Source organism: Saimiri boliviensis, chromosome X (assembly GCF_048565385.1).
Source record: "Saimiri boliviensis isolate mSaiBol1 chromosome X, mSaiBol1.pri, whole genome shotgun sequence".
Classification (NCBI taxonomy): domain Eukaryota; kingdom Metazoa; phylum Chordata; class Mammalia; order Primates; family Cebidae; genus Saimiri; species Saimiri boliviensis.
In genome coordinates, this window is record NC_133470.1 from 124,387,106 (window position 1) to 124,406,695 (window position 19,590).

General features: G+C 34.9%; 1 protein-coding gene across 5 annotated transcripts in view; it reads left to right on the forward strand.

Moving 5' to 3' along the window:
• The window catches only part of AMMECR1 (AMMECR nuclear protein 1), a 142,592-nt gene that overhangs the window by 97,815 nt on the left and 25,187 nt on the right, over positions 1 to 19,590 (forward strand). For all 5 annotated transcript variants that reach the window (XR_012515651.1, XR_012515652.1, XR_012515653.1 and 2 more), the window contains one exon: positions 7,455 to 7,569. Coding sequence is in view for 2 of the 5 variants with exons in the window: in XM_074391760.1 (XP_074247861.1) it covers positions 7,455 to 7,569 (115 nt within the window). In the remaining 3 variants the exon portion in view is untranslated. The remainder of the gene's footprint in view (positions 1 to 7,454; positions 7,570 to 19,590) is intronic.

Consider the following 19,590-nt stretch of genomic DNA (forward strand, 5'->3'; position numbering starts at 1 on the left):
GCTGCCTATGGACTCTCTCATCTCTCATTCTGTATCTGCTGCTTAGAAATTATTTTTCTTGTTTTCCTTTTTTGTTTTGTTTTGTTTTTTACCTAAGAATTTTGCTATGGTGGAAATAGTAGGATAGAGAGTAATATAACTAAAATCATTGAACATGATTTAGGGAACTTTATTTCTTGATAAATATTTCTTCTACAGAAGTAAAAGACCAATTCCTGCCCTAAAGATTTAAAAACTGTAGTTCAAGAAAACTAAGAAAATGTTTCAAAGCAGCATATGAATGCCTGCCTGCAGGATAATGGAAACTCTTCATAAAGATGCATGTACCTTACTTGATGTAGATTTGTTTCTGGAAAAAAAAAATATATATATATATATACATATAGTATATATATATATATATTTTATACATATATATAGTATATATATATTTTATACATATATATATTTTATACATATATATAGTATATATATATATTTTATACATATATATATTTTATACAATATATATATATTTACTTATTTATTTCTGTAAAGTCCCTGTAACTCTGAGTCAGTTGGTAACCGTAAACCAGTAGCAAATTGTAAAAGAGATCTTTCCAAAAAGAGAGCTAACCTGCTGATTATTCCTCTCAGCATTCCTGTGGCATATGATTTTAACAAGTATTTTATGCATATATATATAATTATTTAGTAATCTACTACTCTTATATTCTCCATGGCTCCTTACATAATAAAAAGCATATGGCAGGTATTTAATACTTATTTTGAAAATGAAAGAAAATAAAATGAAAACCCCAGAACCTGAAAAGATAGCCATTATCTCCTGAGATGGCCACATTTAATTCCTGGAGAAGATAACTTGTTTAGTTCTTCCAATAGCGCAGCTTAGTCCTGTGGCTCCCTTCCTTTAACCAAAGCCAAGATATGGGGCAGCGCTGTGGACATATACTTACCAAATAAGCAGATAATCAATCAGAGTTCTTTGACAGCCACTACTTACTGAGCATGTAGGTTAATAAAGGTACTTATGCAATTATTTATTATTTTACTTGTTGCAGTTGCTCCATTAGGTGGGTACTGTTATGATCTCCATTTCATAAATGAAGAAATGAAGGCTGGCATAGATTAAGAGACTTGCCCACATGTCACACAACTAGTGTGTAGTAGAGCCAGGATCCAAATGCAAGTATATCTAACTCCAGAACCCAAGCTGTTGGATATTCTAATATGTTATGTTCTAGAGAACTGTGAAATAGTGCTAATGAATTAATGATGACTTTAATTTTGCATTGTACAAGATATATTTATTGGCAATAAGTCACACTTTTGATGGGTCTGGGGAAATAATACTAATTTGGAGCTGTAGACCAGGTTTCTAAATTCCAATTCAGTTCAAGAGGTGGTTCATTCAGTTTTGTAGTGTGTCCTAACTTAAGAGAACACATGGATGAGATCCCTGGAAATTTTGCCAGTTTGTGCATTACACAGTCTCTTCAAGGTAGAGATAGTCTCATATCTTCACATTTCCAAGTTTATAATTGTTAGTGGTCATACCGTAATCTCTTTTCCAAACCACAAATTTTTTTTGCTTGCTAAAGCCTTGAGAATGCTGTTGTAAATGGTGTACAGTAACAGATGACCCAGTTATATTGCGTTTTAAAGATGAACCAGTCATAAAGAGAAAGTTAAATTATATTCATTTTACTTTGGCTGATTTTCATCAGAAAAAAATAATTTAAACAAAAATAGTTTCTAGTAGTTCACTTCTAAAAATAAGATAGAGTAAATCTAGAAACACTGCAGAGAAAGCATTATGTAGACATTTTGTAGAGGGAAATAAGAAATACTTTCTGTATATACAAACATTTAGCCATCTGTTTCTTTACATAGCTTTTATTTTCCAGTTTCAGTTCTGCTCCACTAAATCAAATTAAGACAGAATTCTCTTAATTTAATGAGGAAGAATTTGTGGCCTAGGAGGCAAATTCTGATGATACTTGCTGGTCGGCACAGCTGGCGGCTGACAAGGTATTTTCCCTTCCTGGTGGGCAGCTATGGCTGTCTCGTAGCGAGTAGAGGCTTTTAAGAATTCAAGATCAGAGCATTTCAGGAACTTTACTCAGAGGGCAGTAAGTGATAACACTCTAAAGCCTAAGTACACCTCATAGAATAGGAGCCAGATAATATATATCAAAACCTACTGAACCTGTTGCCCTTTATCTCCCTCTCCTCTCTCTTACCTTTCCGATCTCCCTTTCTTGCTTTCTCTTTCTTTCTTTGTATGTGTCCCCCTTTTCTGTACTTTCTTTGCCTCCTACTTCTTTTTTCATCTTCTTGCTTTCCTCTTCCTATCATTTTCCTTTTATATATTCCTTTTTCCTTTTTCCTTCTCTCCTATCTACTCTTCCTTTTGTTCCATCCCTCAGTTCTTTCCTCTATTCCCCATGAATTACTCATTATATTAACCATATATATTAAAATTAATAAATGTTAATGTTCACTGAGCAGCAAGTAGGTTGTGTTTATTACTGTAAAAGGAAAACCATCTCACAATTGAGTAACACCTTACATGTAGCTTACAATGGAAAATTTTCTTTTGAGTCACAGCCCTCACCAAAGTAAGGCAGCTTTCCTTCTTCCTTAACCATAATTCTATCTTCTGTTCTTCCTCTCTACCCTTAGGTTTGATGAATAGTCACATTTTTGTGTTTTGTTTTATGTGCATTACTTCTTGAACTTTAGGAAGCTAAAATTGCTACTTAATGAGAAAGAGAGGTAGATAATTTTTCAGATGTGGATTTTGGATTCTAGTATTCTGAGTTTCTGGGGCTCAAACATGCCACATATGCATTCTATTCCAGAAGCTCTAGCAGGGAATGAAAGAATATGGAATTTCCTGGTGGTTGAAACCCCTCATGAAGAAACTGCTTTTAGTTTTAGACTACTACATACTTGATTTGCTGCTCTTTGCCTGTCTAAATAGAGATTTTTAATTCGGGTTTTAATTACTTCCTTGTCCTGAAAAATAGTTACATGTAATATGAAGCCCCTCTTAGTTTGATAACTTTCCAGCAGTTAACCAATTAAGGTCAACAATGTTTTAGAAAGTGAATGAACAAATGAGTGAATAACTAGACAGAGTCCCTTAAGGTATTTCTGTTGCATGCTTTATTGTTTACAATGAGCCTTGTAATATCTAAGGTTTTGCCTCTTTTCAGCTACTTTTTTTTTTTCTTTTTAGCATGGTTTCCAAGCACTGTCACAAACTCTTTGGTTCTTTCAAAGCTAAACTCTTAATTTCTTTTCTTAAAATGTTCATTTTTATTAAAGTACTATATAACATTGTATATTAAGTTTGGCAAATGTTAATGCTCCTTCTCAATTAGGAGAGGTGTATTCCTGAGAAGGTGCCAATTTGAATTGAGTATATTTGAATTTAGTATGTGAACTAAACTGTAATTTTTTAAAGCTCACCCATCCATCATATGGGTGATGGAGTGCCAACTGGTTTTATATGTAAGTGTTTTGTTTTGCTTTTCTAGCAATATTTAAACATTAGAAAATGATTTCCTATTCTAACAATGAGAAATTCATATGAATTTACTTACAGGACCCCCTTGTCAGTTATTTAGGCTGCCTAGAATTTAAATTGGCAGATACTACTTTGGTATAAAATGCTTTCTATTGACAATATTAATATTTTAAAATCTGTTTTACTCCTGCAGATTTCCTGTAGACAGGAAGCCTAGTTCTGTTTACCCTTTGGCTACTAATGAATGCTACTGAGTTATTACTTATCATCTTTAGGTAGAGGTACCACAGGTATGAGATCAGAATTGCCAGGTAAGGCAAGCATTTAATTGTAAAATTTGAAAACGAATCCATGCAAAGGTGACAACTAAAGTGTAGATACTAGAAAGAATTTTGGACTTCAGTAAGAAAATCTTGGTCGTACCCCTACCCTTGTCATTAACTTAGCTGGGTCACCTTGAGCAAGTCACTACCCAACTCCAGATTGCAATATTCTCTCTAAAAGCACAATTTCAGCATAGCATATTCTAAAGAGAGCTTGGTTAAGGAAAGCTGAATCTTGTTGTTTATCAGCTATCCACACCAGCCTGCCAGCTCTGAGGTCAGTCTCCAGCTGCATTTTCATCTTTTTGTAATCCCTTAAATCCTTGCTAGGCTTTCATTGCTAGTTAATTTCCCTAGAAATTTACATTCAGAGACATTGAGGGCTTCCTGCATTTGGAATTTTTCTGTGTTCATAAGTTTAATGAAAAAGTACTTAGAGCTGGCTAAAAAAATGCAAGAGTCAAAAGTCTTGTTTAAATGTCTCTGTAAAATCAAACTATTTCCATCATGACTAATATACCTTTACTCTTTCAGAGCTTTGAAATCAGTATCTTCGAATCTTGACATGATGAGGCACTATTGTCATTTTATCCCATTAATTGTTCTAGCATTTTCCCACTAACTCCTTGTTCTAAACATTCTTTTTTTTTTTTTCTTAAGCCTAGAATGATTGAACAACAAGGCTTCATGTCACGAGAAAAGCATTGTAGCCTTATCCTCACTTATATTTTAAGTATTTGAAAATTTCATTGATTTGAAATACTTTGAATTGCACTGAGTTAAACTTACCTTTAATTGATCTGCTAGGAAACAAACTAAACAAAATGATAACTTGCCTCAAAATATTGCGAAATTAACTGTATAGCTACTTCAGCATGTGTCTTTTTTAAATGAAAAAGCCAGAGCTAGGTACAAAAAGTGCTTCATTAAAGGAGGTCTAGCACTGTATTCAAAAGGTCAAACAGCAACAAACATTGGTGAGGACATGGAGAAACTGGAATTCATACATTGCTGCTGGGAAAGTAGAATCATGCAGCCATTGTGAGAAATAGTTTGTTGGTTCCTCAAAAAGTTAAAGGTAGAATTACCTTTATGATCCAGCAGTTCCACCCTTAGCTATCTACCCAAGAGAAACGAAAACATACACCCACATTAAAACTTATACATCAGTGTCCCTAGCAGCATTATTCATAATAGCCAAAAAGTGCAAATAGCCCAAATGTCCATCGACCCATGAATAGGTAACAAAACATACAAGGAAATATTACTAGGCAATGAAAAGAATGAAGTACTGATACATGCTACAACATGGACGAAATATCTAAAATATGCTGAGTGAAAGAAGCCAGACACTAAAGGCAACGTATTGTATGATTTCATTTATACAGAATATCCAGAATAGGCAAATCCATGGAAACAAAGTAGATTAATGGTTTCCAGGAGCTGGGAGTGGTGCTAATACGCAATGACTGCTATTGGGTATACAGATTCTTTCAAGGATAATGAATATGTCCTAATATTGAGTAATGGTGATGGTTGTACAACTGTGAATATACTAAAAGGCATGGGTGAATTTTGTGGTATGTGAATTATATCTCAATAAAACTGTTATGTATTAAAAACATTAGTGATTGTATTACTGTAACTATTTGAAATTATAAAAGTATATTTAAATTATATTTTATACCAGGATTAGGGGAGGGGGAAATGGGGAGTTAGTATTTGATAGGTACAGAGTTTCAGTTTGGAAAGATGAAAAAGATCTGGAGATGGAAGGTAGTGATAGATGCACTACAAATATATTTAATTTTACAGAACTATATACTTATACCAATGATTAAAATATTAATGTTATGTATATTTTACCATAATAAAAATCCATAACTCCCTAAAATTACATTTAATATTATTCTAATGAATAACGTGTCCTTTCCTCTCTTTTTCTTCTTTTAACAGTAAAACTGAAAATGTGATTGGCCTTTTGTTTTTTATGCATACAATTCTTCGGGTCTCTGTTTTAGAACTTCTTTCCTGTATGTGGAGGGGGTGGTGGGATACATACACACATGTCTTTATCTTGGATTTAAATGAGAACTTGGAAGTATTTTTTAAAACTTTTATTTGTCAGTAGAAAAATAAAAGAAGCCAAACCATAGGGAATTTACGTCATCGAATTATAAAATAGTGAAATGCTGTTTTCAGAGTATGAATTATCACAAATTTCTTGATTTTCTTGGTTAATATTGGCTTCTTGAATGGGAAAAACATTTATACTTTTGTACATATATAACATCTCTATATCGTCCTATAAGCATTTTCCTTCGTATAGCAGGATAAAATGAGCACCAAAGTGCATTGCAAATATACAAACGCAGTGAGTGAGCTTCAAAATGCAAACAGAGATGGGAAAATGAAAAAAAGAAAATTCAGCAATGAGAAAATCACTGGAAAATGAATTAAATTATTTTCAAGGCTATGGAACTATGTTATGACCCAAGCAGTTTGTAGAGTCTGAGTTTGTAACCTCTGAGGATTAATCTGTGAAAGTATTTCTAAGCCTGGCTACTATCTAGGGCGCTTGAAGATGGATATCATGAATGCCAGTAGTGCCATTAATATAGTAGGCAATCAGAGGTATGTTTGTTTTTCCTGATGAGGAAGTGGTTTCTTTTAAAAGTACAAGGAACTCTGTGTGTGTGTGTGTGTGTGTGTGTGTGTGTGTGTGTGTGTGTGTGTAGTTTCTGTTCCACTGCAGGAAGAATTATGGTTTTTCCACATTTTACAGTGGGGTTTTTCTAGAGTTTGGCACTATGATATACTATACTTGATTATAGGATCCAATCAGAGTTGATGCACTCAGAAGTTCATTGACGTGATTAATGGTCTCCTAATCATACTTTTATTTCCTAGATTAGCCTTATTTCCTGTAGTTCCACAATTTTTGAGTCATATGTTAAATTATCCTTTATAGGGGGCCTGAAATTCTTATTTTTAGTCTATAATTTGCATGATTATTTCCATTTTCTTTTTTTTTATTTCTTGAAGAAAATGAAATTTTCATCTTCCTTTGAATTCTTTGAGTACTGTTCTATGGTGACTGGCTTACCTAGTATAATCTTTTTAAAAACAATATTTTGTGTGTGTGTGTGTGTGCACTTACATGTATATGTAAACACACACACACACACACACATAATTTATTTTTACTGCCACCAGCACTGGATCCTGAAATCTTCCTACAAGTTTCCACTAGTCTAGTTTTTATTGTTTTCAAAAGCAAAATAAAACATTCTTAGATTGTACAAGTAGCAGGGAAAGACACCAGGAAATGGCTGCACAGGAAATGTAACTGATCATTCACTCTTTACAATTGAAGCGGTCACAAGATTGGCTAGCAAACACAATCTATTTAATGAAAAACCAAAGGTGACTTCTAAAATCTCTGGGGACTTTGAATACATTTGAAGCTTATTGATACCTTTGACATCTTACTGATTCTTTTTGAAACTCTTACCTTTTTCAAATAATTGTTTGTATTTGAAATTTGGAACTTTAATATCCAGTGATTGCTTTAATATTTGCTTTGTTTTTACCAGTGCCCTTAAAGATAGCCGTTTTCCCCCAATGACAAGGGATGAGCTGCCACGGCTTTTCTGCTCAGTGTCTCTGCTCACTAACTTTGAAGATGTCTGTGATTATTTGGACTGGGAGGTAAGATTATAGAAAAATTTTTAAAGAAAAATGAAGGTAACTCTTGAGTAGATGTTAAAAATTAGGCCCAGAAAATAACTTTTTCAGCCCACTGTTGTAATGGAGGTCAAGAGTAATATGGATAAATAAACCTCACAATTGAAATATGAGATATAAGTAAATGAGTTTTTAAAAGACAAAGTGTCACGTGTTGTTATAATCCCCAGACTGAATTTGGTTTTCATTTTTATCCTACTACCTCACCAAAGCACCTCATAAAATCTGTTAATAAGTAGTAAGAAGGACTGATTGGAATTTATTTCTGCTCTTATTTTCATTTTGGTGAACTCTGGTATAACCGCCACCAACTAGTTATTTTCATTTTGGTGAACTCTGGTATAGCTGCCACCAACTAGTTATTTTCATTTTGATGCACTCTGGTATAACTACCACCAACTATGTAACTAGTTGGTCAGAGGATACATCTCAGAAACAAGAAGAAATAGTTAGTTAGGATAATATACCATTTGGCAGAATCAGCTTGTGATAATAACAAGGTATTGATTAACTAGAGTTAAATAATGTGAATTCATTCTTGGCTACATTACTTTATACATTTAAACACCCTAACAATATTAAGGTTATATCTAGGGTATCTCTGTGTATTGCTATTATTAGAGTAGCTTATAATGATCATATTTGTATTCTTCTTTAGCATGTGGGGTTGGCTAACATTGTTAATGAAGTTCAAAGATTCTCACCATGCTTTGCTTTGGTGGCTGGGAGGAGATATTGAGTGTGGGTCTGTGGGTCTATGAAATTTTAACACAAGCACACCCATATTACTGAATGCCCGTTGTACTCCAGGCAATGTGCTACATATACAAAAGTGGTAAGATTCGGTTCCCACCATGAAGCATCTCATAATTTAGTAGCAGAGTAAATGTGTATAGAATGTATGAAGAAATAAGTGCTATGAGAATGAAACAATAGGAACTCAGTGATAAATACAGCACTCTGTCTCACACATACACTCATAAATGGCATTATTGTATCCTTATGACAGATTTTAATTCTACTGCTGTTTTAGACGACCATCCCCCATAGTAACTGAACTGTTCTGCCTTGGGGATAGATCACTCTCTTCACAGTTTATTAGACTTGAATTTAATTTTGGATTTGCCCTGATTCCTTGTGAGACTTTGAACAATTTGCTAACTCCACTGCAATTCAGTTTTCTAATATACAGAATAAGACATTTATAATGTTCTTCATTTGAAAAAAAAATTCTATGATATAAATTATTGTTGTTATACCAGAGCTATTCAAAAAATTTTGGAGAGTGTCATAAAAAAGATCTTTTCTACAGAGAGTACAATGCAAGAGTCCCCTCTGGGTTTTGTGATAAGATTATCTGGAGTATTATCAGAATATGAACACATCTTATGATTTTTGCAAAAGAAGAAATAAAATAAATTTATACTGTCGTTCCCAGCAAAGTTGGAATGTGGAAAACCTTTTGTAAACTTGAAATGTCTCTTATTATTTCTATAAGTTTGTTGTTCTTATTTGATATTTCTTAAAGAGAAGTCTACAAATACTATAGAAATATTCCCTAGTACTTTATTTTTAAGTGGTCCCAAATCATGTTCCTTACTTATTAACATATTTTATAATTCGGATGGTTCTTTTACTGCTTTAAGGCTGCTGTTTCTTCTTCCGCAGCCAGATTTACTTTTGCTTTCTGGATTGCAGGGTGTTGTGTATGTAGTAGTGGGGGTGGGAGTGATTATATGGGGAAAGCCTGAGATCTAAGGGGGATGAGCAAGCTGCAAGAACACTTCTACTCTTGCAGCTACTGAGTTGGAAGTACGGTTCTGGCATGTGTGTTTCTGTGTGTGTGCATGTGTGTATGTCACAAACATGAACATACTAGTATTAAATGTGTGTGCATGTGTTTTGGGGGAAGAAAAAGGGAAGAATCCAACAGCTGTTACATAGGGATGGTTAAGCACCGAGTACACCATCATCATCTTTAGCCCACTTAAAGCACCGTCTACAGCTAAAATCAACCTTGATATTATTGGGCTATTATATCCGTTAAGATATGTCAGCTTTTTGTTTGTTAGAAGAGTGGGAAGTAGTACTGTGTACGCTACTATATACTTAAGAAGTACTACTGTGTATTCTACTGTATACTCTTTCAAGGCATATTTATCCTCTTTGGTCACCAGCTGCTAGCCTGAATTTCTAGAAGATTCTATACCGTTCCTACTTGGTATTGTGTATTTAATATATTTTAGGGAATTAAATATTAATTTCTATTAAGTATTACTTCCCTGTTGAAGCAAAAAATATACATTTTTGTACTTTTAATATACAAGCATTTGAAAGTGAATTAGTTATTGTTAGAATGACTATGCTAAGAGGAAAACCTTGTCCTTTTCAGTTAGTTCATCATTGTTTCAAGTATTTTGCAGAAGGCAAATTTGGGTACAAAGAGTAAAGGTAGAAATTATATTTTTAAGCACAATAATGGGATTTGGTCTTTAAAAAAAATGTACCTTACTCAGTGATTGAAAATAGAGTAATAGTATTGTAGGAATGATAGTCTGAGGGTTATCCCTAATGATTCTGAAAAAGCATTACTACTTTAAACACAGAATGCCAAAACAGAATTAAAGGCATTAAAAATTATATGTTGACACAATTTCACTTCTAGGTATATACCCAAAAGAATTGAAAAGAAGTGTTGAAACAAAAAATTGTACATGAATGTTCATAGTAGTACTGTTCACAATAGCCAGAAGGTAGAAACAACCCAAATGTTTATCAACAGATGAATGGATGAATAGAATATGGTATATTCATGCAATTATTACTCAGCCATAAAAAGAAATGAACTACATGCTACAACATGAATGAACCATGAACACATTATGCTAAGTGAAAGAAGTGAAACATAGCCACATTCGCTATAACTCCATTTATATGAGATATCCAGAATGAGCAAATCCATAGAGATAGAAAGCAGATTGTTGCTAGGGGCAAGGGCGAAGGGTAAATGGGAAGTGAGTACTTAATGGGTACAGCATTGCCTTTTGGAGTGATGAGAAAGTTCTGGAACTAGATAGTGGTGGTGGTTGTACAACATTGTGAATGTATTTAATACCACTGAATTGTACACTTTAAAATTGTTAAAATTGCAAATTTTATGTTATGTGTATTTTACTACAATAAAAATGGAAAATAAACTTTATATACTCTATTCTTATTAGTAATTTTAATTTATCAAAGGAGAAAATTTTTTAAATTAAAAAAGTATAATGAGAAAAATGTAAGTCATTTATAATTACATCATTCTGAGAATAACTACTGTTAACATTTTGGAATATTTCTTTCCATTATCTTTTTTATATTAAGTCTTTTAAAAATGTTTTTCCCATTCTTTATCTGTCTTTGTATCAATAAATCTGCATATTTGGTTACATAACTGAAATCATATTGCATATACAATTATTATTTAAAAGATTGAAGAGAAGTCTTTGTTTATGGTTTATCTTTGTGTAAGTTAATTATATTTTGCATTTCCTTTTTGAGAAGCCAGTGTATCTTATGAAAGTATATGCTTCACGAGAAATTTCACACTAATAGCTACAACTTCTCGTCCAACAATTAAATATCCTATTCACCATAAGTATGCAATTTTGACCTGAAATGTGAAGTCCTGTGTATGTTTATGCCACAGGGGAAAAAAAGAAGATTGATTATTATGGAATTATAATACAGATTTTTAAAGTCAAAGATAGATAATGAGCATGTTTTATACAAACAGAAGCTTCTAACATAGTGCTTTTCTGGTGGAAGTACAGTTTGAGAGTTGACCCCCACTGGTTACTGCAGTGGAATTCCTAATTAAACGGATGAAAATGCCCAGATCAAAGCAGGAAGAGGGCAAAGTCTAGAAGCCCCAAAGCACAGAGGTACATACCTTCACTGACAAGACAAACATCCCTGTGGTCATGAGGATGAGGAATGTGACCATGACCAGTAGTAATAGCCACCTAATTTTCAGATGATCAGGAAACAAATGAATTGCCATGAATCTGGCTACCATCTTACTATCTTTTTCACTCAGGGTTTTTAACTCAGTCTATTTGGGAACTTTCTTTTGATACCATGTCTCTAATTTTATATAGATAGTTATTAGGAAAGTAGGATTTACTTTAGACCTTGTTTTAGGAGCTAGACTGCTTCTGTTTGATAATGTGGGGGATGTTTGATAAATGGGTTTACAAGTAGATGTAATTAATTTCAAGTCAATATTGAATTGACAGACTAATCTATAATGCTTCCATATGTTGTATTTCCTCAGAATCATAATTATAACATTTAAAGTTAAGTGTTTATAGGTAGCCTCTGGAGGAATCTGGGTAGTCATTAAAAATAACAGCCATCCGCAAAAGGTAGTAAGGACATATTAGAGCAGTGGCCACACCCTTCCAAGAATCACTGATCACTGCCCACATCATGATCTACTTATTGCCCTGGTAGGTATGAAAAGGATGAAGAGTTAATAATTTGGGGAGAAATTTCATTAACTGATAAATTGGAATATCTACCTGCAAGGCTAAGATGGTTGTTAAATAAGGAAAATTGCTCCCCTAGAGAAATCTGACATGATATGCCTTGTGTTTGAACACAGAAACTCATCACCATTGTTCTGTGTTCTTCAGACAGCATTCTCTTAATTCTGAATGACAGGGTGATTGACAGACATGGTGCTTTATAAAGAACGAAAAACTCATGTAGCATGTTGGAGCCTGCCAAAATGACATAGCCTGGAACTTGTAGAGTTAAACTTTTAGGAGCCATGTTTCCTTTTTTAAAAATATGAAAGGTTATAAAACCAGACATTACAATGGACTGGAGCTTGACTTGAGGGCTGATTCTATATGTGTCACCTCATAGCTGCTCATTTTCAGGATGATATACATGAATAAATGTTTTGTTTGTAGAAGAATTTGTATAGCAAGTATGCTACCAGTGATTTTGTGGAAGCTAATGTAGCAATTTGCTGACAGAAGTCAAAATATTTTCTAAATTGTAATCAAGCATCTTTTACTTCTGTGCTTTAGAGACAAGATCATTTGAGGCATGAAGTAAAAATATTCTCTGTATTCTAAAGTAACTCCTTAGATCTGATTTCAAAAGATCAATGACATTTTCACAAACCGTTAGTCACTTTTCCTATATCTGGCTCCCTGGATCACTAGTATCTCACTTTGTCTATACAACTGCCACCTGGGCAATACATTTGATCCTAAGACAGAGAGTTCCGTTGTAGCACACAATACTTACATGGAATCCACCCATGCTGGGTGGGGCTGGCCAACACAGTTCTTGTATGATGCCATAAATCTGTCCCTAGACTATAAAGCTATACCTCAGGCCCCTAATATCACTCTGTCCCTTAAGTACCAAAGCATCTGTCATTATACTTGAGCCTTGTTGGACTCCTGGTACTCAGGAAGCTGTGTTTCACTTTAAAAGCAACCTCAAAAGCACACCTCTTGAGTGATCACAGCTCAATTATGACGTGTTCAGTTGCAGTTAATAATAGGGTGCTTTTGTAACAGCCTTCATGAGAATAAACAGATGAGATGAATAAATTGGCTACCGTCATTATCTCCCACATATTTTAGAAGTTAATGTTCTTTTCACCCTCATTTCCCTCTTAAAGGTTTACGTTTTTTAGCTCCTCTTAATGTGCCACTGAAAACAGAGTTCCCATTCATACACAGATGGTAAGCATGACTCATGAAGTCACCCAGTGAAATGACTTCTAGTTGTATATGTTCTATTTCCCCTCTTGGTTAGTTTGTCCCAACTATAATATAGATCATATTTTGTCTCTCCTCTAACCTAAAAAGAAATATGGGCTTCATATAGCCAGGAAAATGCTTTTCACAGTACATATTTTCCCAAGGACGTTGAGATTTTTGTATAAGATGTCACTGTCATTATGATTAGTCCTTTCTTGATGCTCTACTTTAAATGTTTTTTATTTTATTTATTTATTTATTTTAAGTGCTGTGGAGCATTGGGAAAGGAAAGCTTCAGGCTTTCTGGCCATCTAGAAAAAATTTGCTGTGCATCAACAAGTCAGTGTATAAGAAGCCTAGTGGGGAAGCAAGCTGTACAAAGTAAAGTAACTTCCTAGAAGGTGATTTAATGCATACAAATTTCCATTAGCTGTTGCTTCCCTTAGCAAAATGGGCTGCTTATTAGTCTCTTCTCAAGCTGCTTCAAGTTGCCTTCAACTTTACTTGCAGCATGTTTACTGGTTGGAGGGAGTTAGCCTGCTGCTCCCCCCGTAATCCATAAACTCCTTGCCCCTTCGCTAGTAGTTATGTTATATCCTATTCTTTCATGTATGGTTTGCCTGTATGTGTGTGTGTGTGTATCTCCAGCATTTAATTAAAAGAGTGCTGAATTCTGGGAATAAGGAGACCTGGGTTATGTTCCTGACTGCCACTGCCCAGCACTGTGACCTTTCTGGACCTCAGTTTCTTCAGAACCCTGAAGAAGTTGGACTAAGTGATACCTAAGATCTCCTTGGACTCTGACAGAATGTGATTCTATGACTTACTCCCTTTTTAAAGATGGCTTCTGTTTCATTGTCCAGAGAATGAATCACCACTTGCCATTTAGAAGTCCTAAGAGGCCGCTCACTTTTAAAGTGGCCATTGCCAGCTTAAATGTAGGCAACAAAAGTGAAAAATAGTCAAATTTTTATAAGTTGTACCATTTAGATTTCCTTTTTATGAAAAGAATTCCCTTTAGGAAGAAAAATGCTCTAAGCCATTAATGTCTCCATTTAATTACTGTATCATCCTGTGTTAAATCAACATTATATATTTAAAATCTAAATTAGGCAAATATATTAGGGAGCAATTATTCACATTATGAATACCTATTTTGCTTTGCAGCAGGACTCACTGTAGAATTTTATTGTTTTCCTCTTTGCTTTAAGATTAATTCATTTATGTAAACTCAACCCACATGTAATTTTTTAGGAACAAATTTGTTGACTAAGTTAAACTGTATTGAGTCAGATACTCAATGTACAGTTCTAACTTGAATAAAATTTAATTTTTCTTAATTTCTTATTAGGCAAACAACATTATTTCATATTAGGTATGTTTGCTACGAGGTGATTTCTTCCCCAACCATCCCCCAACACTGTCCCCACTAGCCTTTGAAAAGTAAACTAACTCACATCTCAAGGTTTTGAGAAAACTTTATAACTTGAGTTTTCTTGTCTGTAAATTCACTCCCTTATTCCCTTTTTTAAGACATGGAAGGAATGCATTTTTCTAACTTTGATAGAAAGCAGACATTTTATTTAAAGGTCACCTGTGTTGCCTGAACGTTCCTTGGGAAGCTTTAGGATGTTAAGTTTTTATGGGATGCTCATTATAATTAATCATTACAGAGAATTGGTTTTTTTCCCCCTTAATTATACTCTGAGCTGTCACTTGTTCTCTGCAAAACCTTAGATTAAGAACAGTTTCCTTCATTGCAAAAGATATATGAACATGTTCGGCTTCAGAGTTTTTCAGAGCACCTTTTCATTAGCCATACTTCATTTAAAATTTTACTTAAAAGTTTATGGAGGTGACTATTAGAGAGTTCAGGTATTTTAGAGCTGTGTGTCAGCTATTAAAATAAATATTATCGATTGTTGTTCAGTGGCTTTTTTGAAATAAATTGGCAGGTTTGTGTTCCTGATAGACAAAATGTCTAAGTCTCCTACATGAATCAAAATTGGCACTAATTAGTCTTTTGGTAAGCTTTGTAAAAGCCAAGAATTGGTTCATGGAGACTGAGCTAATATCTAATCTAAAGGTGACTAATTTGTAGGGATTTCAGAGAAGAGCCACATATTTATATTTTGGTCAAGGGGACCTTTTTCACAAAGTAACAACTTGGGGAAAAAAACCCTTCAGCTGAGACAGATGATGAAGCAGAGGTGTTAGAGTATGTTAAAAGATTAGTCATGCTCAGGTGATGACTTTGCAATCAGTTATCCTTTTTGATTTATGTTTCTGGTATTCTGCTTCTAAAAGCATCTGAGGGATATTTGAAAGTAAAGACAGGTATAGGAGCTGGTCAGATAATGGGTAAAAGCAGCCTAAAATATAGTCTGTGGTGGTATCTCAGTTGGTTCAGGAGAAAAGTATTTTTTACGTCACTAAGATAAAAGAGTTACCTCTAGGCAGATGGTACTAGGATTACAGGCCATCTTTATTTTCTCCTTTATGCTTTCCTAAAAGGATGTTTTGTGTATTTGTTTGGTTTTTTAGAGACAGGGTCTTGCTCTGTTGTCCAGGCTGGTCTCAGACTCCTGGCTTCAAATGATCCTCCTGCCTCAGCCTCCCAAGTAGCTGGGACTACAGGCTCAAGCCACTGCACCTGGCTCTAAAGGAAATTTTTTTGTAAGACATACGTACTACTTTTATAAACAGAAAAAAAATGCATGTTTACAGTTTCTGAGGTTTACAAAATAAATAATACTGAGCAAAAAGAAACACTGAATTGCAGCAACACTGTTATAAAAATTTACAATTTGGCCAAATTATGAAGGGATCATGTTAGATAGATGTGTACCTTTAGAACTCCAGAATTGCTTTTCAAATTGATGGGCAGATTGAAGTGATACAGAGTAACAACTGAGGATTTGATGGGAAGATCGAGATAATATGTCATCCAAATACTTGTTGGTAGTATCAGATTTGGGCAAAGTGGTTCATTAGGATCTGTGCAAACCTTATCAGCTTCTGTGATTAAATTCTTAACTTTTGTAGCTCAAAGAATTATTCAAGAGAATAAACTTAAGAGTAGGCCTAAGTTTGAAATACTTTTTTATGTTGAATTTACTTTCACTAGGAAAAGGAAGAGTTACTGTTTTCAAAAGGCTAAGCTGGAGCATGGCAGAAGGTACTGTGGGGTAGTAAGTTCAAGAGTGGACCATGCTACGCCATAGGTTTTGTGCTGTTAGGGCAGGCGTCCCCAAACTTTTTACACAGGGGGCCAGTTCGCTGTCCCTCAGACCGCTGGAGGGCCGCCACATACTGTGCTCCTCTCACTGACCACCAATGAAATAGGTGCCCCTTCCTGAAGTGTGGCGGGGGGTGGCGCGGATAAATGGCCTCAGGGGGCCACATGCGGCCTGCGGGCCCTAGTTTGGGGATGCCTGTGTTAGGGGATATAGCACATACAGATTTTTACTCCCAGGAATATAAGAAACACCAGACTCTGAGTCAGACCCATGGACTATCCAATGCAGTGTTTGTTTCTGTCCGTGGTACCCAGGGCTGTTTTGTGAGAAAGCATGCATTTATTCTGTGATACCAGCCTCTAAAGGTTAGGGGGTGTGCCAAACATCCTGAGCTCCTCTCATTAGGAACAGTGTCCTTTCATTCACTTCAATTGGACTGGCATATTGAGCCTGGCAGGTCACTCTTATGTGAATAGCCAGTAACTGGATGCTTTGTTAATTGCAAAGCATATTTTGCCAAATGATTTCATCCAAAAAGACATGTCATACAACTTTCGATTCTTTGACCTCTTGATATTTTTTATGTTATTCAGATAACTCACTGAAAATGAGTAGAGTAAGCCATGGCCATATGATTACAGGGAAACCCAGCATTTGGTTCTGAAAATAGGGAAGAATGGAACTGACCATGGTATTTGCTAAAACAGGATGCCACCCAAGGAAGTAGAGTGGTTCTGTTGGCCAGGATATAATCAGGGGAAGATTAAGCTTTGAGGGTCAGGACTGTGGAGGTAATTGTGGACTCAAACTGTCAGGTTTACATGGAGGCTACTGAACTCAAACAGCACATTTTATACTTATTTATGCTTTCAGCCAGATGACTCTTTTTAATGTTTCAGCATATTCAGATTGTTGGCTTGCTGACAAGGCTCACAAGTAAAAATGAGACCCTTTTGTAGTGCTGCTTGTAGATTACAAGGCTAGCACTTGCCTTATTAGACAGACTAGGGAATATTAAGTTTTGACTGTGCAATTATAAGGAATATAATATGGGAGAGGGTACTTTTTAAAAATGCTCATGTTGAGGGTCACTGCATTAGAGGATAATAGTTTTAAATGAAGCCACGTTTCTAACACGGGACTTGATAACAAGGATAAATGAAATCTGCAGACAGTCTCAAAGCTTCATTTTAGCCATTATTTGTAATCTCTTTTCCTACCAAACCTTTTACTGTGTAGCAAAATTGATTAATTTGTATGTATCTATTTTTTTCTGTGATCATGTGCTGTCTGATAGAGGAGTAAAAAAATAGAGAAATGGACAAGAGATGAAAGAGGATGGGGCTGAGGCCAGGTGGAGCTAGGGATGCATAATCCCTAAACTGGATAATCAACCCCAGAATAATCAAGATATATTTTATGGTCTTAACATTAATCTTGATATTTAATCATGCTGAACAACGTTAAAAACAAAAGATGGTATAATAGCATTAATAAAAATCACTTGCTATGGAATGGTTCAGAATAAATATGGCTTTCTTTTTAGCATGAAATATGAATCCGTTGAACTGGTCTTAATGTTCTATCAGCACACACAGATACAGCTCTGCTTAATTCCATATCCTCTTATCTATAGTCCTACATTTAATTTACTACCATTGGAGTTGATTTATAGCTTTGCTTAGCAAAAGTACAGTCTTGATTAAAAGAATATTATCGCAATTGATGGACCTTGAAAGCATTTTTTTTTCATAGACCTTCTAGTAATTTTGAAAATAACCTGCAGACCCATACAGCTAGATTTGCAAATTTCCAGTTTTTACCCACCTGGCTGTACTTCAGATTGTGGCAGGATTAGTTAAGGGTATGTTTGGTGACATAGTATTCTCATACGCTGTCTCCTTATCCATCCTTAGAAACAGGAAGTTACTGTGGTAGCGTTTTAAAGATCTGCTTCGGGGAATCCCAGTTCCCTGGTTCGATGATCTTTTATTTAGTTTATAACTGCGACTATAGCCTTTTTCTCTTGGGATGTTGCTGGGCCAAAGGATTCTCCAGTCTGTATAAGGGAAGATTAAATTATTATGCATGAGGGTTACATTTTAGAGTTGCATCTGTGACAGATGCCTTCCTGAAACAATATGGAATTAGTTTTGGTGCTCATTTCATTGGAGATGACTAACTTTGCAAAGCCAGTGATTTCCACAGGTTGGCCAGAATTGGTCATTCTCCACAGCAGGCCATATTCCTCTTCTGTTTTGATTGTGCAGTATGACTATTTAGTGGCTTGTGGTTCTAGGAGGAAAGAAAATGGTGTCGCTCAGTAGGTGACAGAAAGAAAGCTACTATGATTTGATTTTGTTAAAAACATTATTAGCATTCTCCTGATTCTACTAGCTGAAAAAAAATGAGTCACTCTGGTTTTGGCTTTGTAGCTTTGTGGAGAGTATTTCTCACCTATGAAAAAAGTTCATGAAAAGGAGTCACGTTAAAACCACTATACTTACAGTTCAATTTACAGGGGCTTTCAATTGTTCCGAGTCATAGGAACCCAGAAAATAATTAAAAGTTGTAAATGTCTTACTAAATCAAAACTGGAGAATTTGGTTTTTTTCTTATCAAATTTGATGGCGGGACCTTCTCAAAATGCAGAGTAAATAAAGCAGTCTTATTTGTGAGTAATTTTTGTTTCAGCCAATGTGTCCTTTGTATCCATACACACACAGCTTAATTAAGATATTCACATACCACACAATTCTTAGCTTCTTCTAATTGTTAAATTGCTAGACATTAAAAATCTGACATTTTTGTTCAAGAATACGGGATGTACTCCTGTAAAGAAAGGACTTAAGTGTCTAAATTACTCCCATTTGCCTAAATCACTTTTTAAAATCTTATTATGTAGCCACAGTTTGTCAGAACTAGAATGCTTATTAGAGGTTACCTAGTTCAATTAGAGTAAAAATTACCTGGGGAGC